This window comes from Sphaeroforma arctica, assembly GCF_001186125.1.
Source record: "Sphaeroforma arctica JP610 unplaced genomic scaffold supercont1.242, whole genome shotgun sequence".
NCBI classification, from domain to species: domain Eukaryota; class Ichthyosporea; order Ichthyophonida; genus Sphaeroforma; species Sphaeroforma arctica.
Genome location: NW_014040316.1, coordinates 57,038 through 63,065, shown reverse-complemented (window position 1 = coordinate 63,065; position 6,028 = coordinate 57,038). Strand labels below are relative to the sequence as shown.

Here is a 6,028-nt window from a genome sequence, read left to right as displayed (position 1 = left end):
CACACACACACACGACACACACACACACACGACACACACACACACACACACACCGCACACACACACACACACACACACACACACACACACACATATATATATACATATATATATATATATATCACGTTGCATCGATACAATTGATAGCGATATAGATGCTACCAGGAAGTACAGATGGCAGGATCTTGCTTCTCAAAATGTCTGTGGTAGAATGTATCACATATGAACGCAAAGGTTAACAGTACAGTGTAGGTATATAGGAAGGCTTTCTATATACACGCAATCACATCTTGATAGTGCTCATAGCGCGAGCTAAACTGAACACACCAGACGACCCTATGACATACGAGACACCTGACAATAGATAACATACGAGACACCTGGCAATAGATAACATACGAGACACCTGACAATAGATTATATCTGTGACGCCAAATCATTGCTTGATGAAAAGTAGAATACCTGACATGATGGGACACGAATGCCAGCTCGCCAAGTCTTCTTAGAGCTAGTGTATGCATTGGATATGGTCACGTGCTATGGCGCCAGTGGGGCGGGATAAGCACGGCCTGAGGCCCTGTGCTGTGCGTCTGATTGGGTGGTTCAGTGGGACACACTGTGAACACTTGTCTGAGTCGTATTGACCTCCGTATGCTGAAATTTTTGAATATATTGGTGGTGTCATCAACTCGACATCATTTTGACACCTCGGCAGATGGGAAGAGCCTGAATAAGGGGCCTGTCAGTCGGAAAGCCATTGTGCTACTCACCATACCAACAATCGTCCTGACACCACACCAACACCTTACTGATACATACTGACACCATATCGTCATCCTATTAACATTTTACCAACACTGTATGAACATGATACCACCACTATATCCACAGCATACTGCTGCCACGTCTTCACCATACTGAACTGACTTACTTCTGACGCGGTTATAGGTGGGGAAGGGCATGATCCAGGAGGGGCGTGGCTTGGCTACGTTCAATGTCAAATATAAAGCCATTGTGCTTCGTTCGTTCAAGGGCGAGGTTGTGGATGCGGAGGTGACACAGGTTACAAAGGTATGTTATGCGCTTAGCACTATTGGGCCATATGCTCTAGCACCCACTACTGTGTCATATCGATGCCGTCCCTGCGATGTTAAGCGTCTGTCAAGGGTGTTATCTTATAGTTGTGTCATGTTGTATTGTTTTAGGAAGTGTCACGTCCTGCTGTGCCTATTCGAATCCTTTCCCCTGTGCACTCGATGCCAAGCGTTGTCATGCCATTCCATTCATGATGCCGAACAGTGGTATACATCGTACTCGATCGATTGGTCGTAGGGTCAGTGCATGTATCAATACGTTCTTCTGTGCCCGCTTGCACATATGCATTGGTGGACTATAGTTTCGTGTAGAATATCTTATTCTGAGCATTCGCACCTCTCGATAATCATACACTTCTCGGATACCAGTGTGGCTTGGCTGTTCAAGATTGACTGTTTTTGGTTCATTCTATCCGTATATAGCCTGCCATACGCCTGTGCATGTGTCCAGGATATATATATATATTTTATATATATATATATATACATACATACATATATACATACATACATATATATACATATCACACACCTGTCATACAATGCCCTTCTCACTGATCTTGTAATCCCTTTTTTTCCTCTACAGCTAGGAATTTTTGCGCAAGTGGGTCCGTTACAGATCTTCGTCTCGCGGAATGTAAGTTCTTGCACACCTTTAACATCCCTTCACACATATTTCAATTACATATATTGTTTATTGTGTACTCTTTTTATGTCCGCTCAGCCATCAACCTTCTGTATATCTTTGCTGCGTCTGTCCATGCATTTACGGTTATCTACTGCTGAATGTTTTGGGGTAGTATTATTTTGGCAAAACACGATATAACAGCACTTGCCAGATGGCTTATGGGCTGTAGTAAACGTACAAATACGGTGTCATTTGTGGACAGACATTATAAGGTCAACCATACTCATTCAATCCAAACTCAACGATCATAGACATCTCACTCGTTGACATCTCTCCGAATCTCTTTGCCACAGAACATGAGTAATAGTTTAGTGTACGACGAAACCGAACAAATATTCCGCTCCACAGAAGAGGTAAGCAATGTGTGGGAACAAACCAATGCACCATTTTTGGCCCAAAGTACTTTCAGGTGCAATCGAGCCCTGTTTCCGCATACGTGGTTTGTTTGTGTTGAGCTCAGGTTGAGCAGCCTCCCTGTCCTTTAACTTGCGTGATGGCTCTGTTCCGTACTAGACGTGGTGTGTCTAAGAAATGGGCTGGTAATGCTATGAATTAGGGTAGATGCGATACTAGACGTGGTGTGTCTAAGAAATTGGCTGGCAATGCTATGAATTAGGGTAGATGCGTGAAATTCTAGAGCCAGATATCCTTTGCCGCTGTGGCAGTGGGATACACGCGATTCGATTTATTCTAGCCGTTTCATTAGACTTTGAGATAAAGTTTTCCGCACATCGGTACGGTCCTTACAAGCACATACATGTGTGTGTATCTCATGCGAGTGCATGAATTCGAGTATAGGCCAGCTGCCTGGCAGGATGAATACGCACACCATACCAGTTAGGTTATACCTGTGCATTCTGCTTGTAGCCGCAGACATGGCTCGTGTTGCTGTGAACGACTGAAGTATTCGCAAGCAGCACTATCTCGCCCTTGCCGTTCGATTGTGTTTCACAATATCGGCTTTTTCAATGCCATGTGTATATTCCGCCGGCCATGTGTCTACCACGTGGTCCTGTTACCCTAACAGACTGTTTCTTGTAATTTTAGTTCTTCCCGGCGTTGAAGTTGGGCACTGGGGATGATGTGCGCATCCGTATCATCACTACGCGAAGGGATTTTAAAGACACGGTATGTGTAGGTATACGGGCGTGGTGTTACATCCATGCCTTCTTCGGACACCATAATCTCATAGAAATACACTCGTGCTTCGGGGCCACCACCACTTCGTATTGCCCGAGGACAGCTAGTTACACCCAGTAGTTATCGCATATGTTGGGAGTAGTAGTAGTAGCTTTCATGGCTTTCGTGTCCTAATTTGATTATTTGGAGTCTGTGACACGATCTGGCCCGGAAGTTTGGTGTGTTATTGGGATTACGCAGAATAACCTGCACGTGATGGCTCTACATTGTCTCCAAAACAGTACCGCCCAGCTGCAAACCCTAAACCCAAAAATTCAAAAATCCAAAAACCAAATCGCTGGACATTATATGTGTGGCGGTAGTTCCTCACTACGTCCTACATGCCAGCCTACGGGGGTTAGGGTTTAGGGTTTTCACTACTTCCCACATGCAAGCCTACATGAAGACCCATTGTCGGATTACATAAAGTACTAATTCACACCTCAAAATCCCATTTTTTTTTTTGGGCCCAATCCATTGATCCGCTGTGAATCGCACAGTTTGCGATAGGTATCCTACTCCGGGTCGACACAGTGTATATTGAGGACTTCTGAGTATTAATCAAATTTTTATGTATATATATCCAAAATAAATATAATTAAATCCCAATCAACGGTGAGGCAAATACTATCACGAATCAAAGATGAGGTGTTTCGTATGGTGGGTTGGCCGTACAGCCATGCATTTTTACAGACAACTTTGAAACAATAGGACCTCAGCATCTGTTCATATTGGGACTGTCTAGTAAAGTAGCCGCAAAGTTTTGTTAAGTCTGATACGATTTTCTCAAGTACTATGCAGTTTCTGTTGATATTTCATTCAGTTGGATAGCGATCGAAAGGGTGTTATGATTGTTCGAGCTGATAAGCTGTGGTATGGACAAGTAATAAGCCAATTTAAAAAAATAAAATCTCAATACTTTTTATCCGGATTTAAGTTCGCCACCAACTCTGCCTTGAACAAGGCTCGCCAGTACAATATCAACTGTACCTATACTATGTTAAGCATGTTATCAAGTAGTAAACCCTCTGGGAGAGTTTACTGAATCAGATTAATCTAAACTCGTGTGTAGTATGGATATATATTCAAAGGCTACAGCCAACACCCAATATATTTTTAATTCCACTTGTATTTACATCCTTATTTCTTTGTACTACATGATCTGACTCGCTCCAAAACGCCTGGCCATGCTGTGGTTCTCGTTGCACGGTTGCACAGCTTCCACATCACACATTCACAAAAATTTCTAGCATGCAAGTATGGAGACACATACACGTTTGATTTGGTGAGATGATTGGCAGTTACTTTATCCGCATGGCTCCGAAGCAACATGCACAATAGCGCCGCATCGCACGTTCATGTACAAATCTTGGTCCCAAAAAGCACGCACGCTTGGGTTTCGTAAACCTCGCTTGGGTTTTGTAAACCGCGACGCTTGGATTTTGTAAACCGCGTGTGGCCCCAACAGTCGCATCGACAGGTGTATGGAAAGGTATGACTTTATTTGGAGCGTATCGCTCCGTTAGTATAGTATGACATATACTGTAGTAGTATCCAGCGACCTTTCCACACCGCACGCCGGTAGCCCACGGCGCTAGCTTACGCGTGCGGCTTATATTTACGAAATCATGTGACCGCACATGGATACAATCCGGCACAGAACCCGCTCACGTCGTTGACCTATACCGCTGGAACGGCACACCCAATCCGGCACACCCAATTCGCGCTCAGTACACCCGAATAACACAAATGAACATGGAAGGTCCTCCGGTGTTTGTGCTGGTCAGCGCCCTCGGATGGCGGCTTCAACGGATGTGTCAGGACTAAACAAGCAAGAGATGCGTATCACCCTTCGAGCCCTACCGCTCCGCAGTAGTCGTCGGTTCTAGACACTTCAGAATCCTTCGATACGGACGTTCTCCGCACTGACTTCGGACTCGGCCGTGACTTGTCCGAGAGGGTTTAATTTGAGCTGCTCAGGATTATGGGAAGGAGTTTCACAGTGGTATTTATGGGAAGGAGTTTCACAGTGGTATTTATGGGAAGAAGTTTCACAGCGGTATTTATGGGAAGGAGTTTCACAGTGGTATTTATGGGAAGGAGTTTCACAGTGGTATTTATGGGAAGAAGTTTCACAGTGGTATTTTTGGGAAGAAGTTTCACAGTGGTATTTTTGGGAAGAAGTTTCACAGTGATATTTAAGGGAAGAAATTTCACAGTGGTATTTAAGGGAAGAAATTTCACAGTGGTATTTATGGGAAGGAGTTTCACAGTGGTATTTATGGGAAGTAGTTTCACAGTGATATATATGGGAAGAAGTTTCACAGTGGTATTTATGGGAAGGAGTTTTACAGTGGTATTTATGGGAAGAAGTTTTACAGTGGGATTTATGGGAAGAAGTTTCACAGTGGTATTTATGGGAAGAAGTTTCACAGTGGTATTTATGGGAAGGAGTTTCACAGTGGTATTTATGTGAAGAAGTTTCACAGTGGTATCAGTATATACAGTTATGTGGAATTGAGATGTGGGAGCCTAATGATTGGGCATGTCACACATTGTAACATAAACCACGTGGTATGATTGTGTACAAGAATGCGTATTGCTGGGTGAGTGTGTACGCAGAATTGAGCTCATTTCGATGTTTAGTGTGCAAGCAGATGTGAGGTATGGGTACGAGATTCTCCGCAATTCAAAACTTCTAACACTATCGCGGATTATCATTACCTTCAAATTCTGATATTTCTCGATTATTTGCCACATCGATCCAATCCACATATCCATATCGGTCACAGTCTCAGCGGAGAAATTGAACTCGCGGATGTCGGAGTAGTTGAAGTCCATAGGCTTGGGCGTTAGCTGTTGTAGTACACAGTGTTGAGGTGAGCAGACAGGTTATCTCGAGGTAACAAATACAATAGCCACTTCAAGTCATCAATCACTGATTGTTCGATACTTTCATCTAAGTAAAGCATGCACGAGTATAGTACATACATATATACAGATACACACACACAAAACTCACACACACACACACACACACACACACACACGCACACACACACACACG

General features: G+C 43.7%; 2 protein-coding genes across 2 annotated transcripts in view; one reads left to right on the top strand and one right to left on the bottom strand.

Annotated features, from left to right (window-relative positions):
* Positions 1 to 960: 960 nt before the first annotated feature.
* Positions 961 to 3,515, top strand: SARC_04367 (hypothetical protein; the record flags this gene model as incomplete). The annotated part of the gene is made up of 5 exons (XM_014301807.1): positions 961 to 1,071; positions 1,681 to 1,731; positions 2,076 to 2,135; positions 2,830 to 2,910; positions 3,462 to 3,515. The coding sequence occupies 5 exons, from the start codon at positions 961 to 963 to the stop codon at positions 3,513 to 3,515; spliced, it is 357 nt and encodes a 118-aa protein (XP_014157282.1).
* Positions 3,516 to 4,245: 730 nt separating this feature from the next.
* SARC_04366 (hypothetical protein) overlaps positions 4,246 to 6,028 on the bottom strand; it is a 5,322-nt gene continuing 3,539 nt past the window's right edge. Inside the window, exons 4-5 of the mRNA XM_014301806.1 lie at positions 5,686 to 5,817; positions 4,246 to 4,933 (exon numbers count right to left, since the gene is read on the bottom strand). Of these exons, the coding sequence (XP_014157281.1) occupies positions 4,856 to 4,933; positions 5,686 to 5,817 (210 nt within the window). The 3' untranslated portion in view covers positions 4,246 to 4,855. The remainder of the gene's footprint in view (positions 4,934 to 5,685; positions 5,818 to 6,028) is intronic.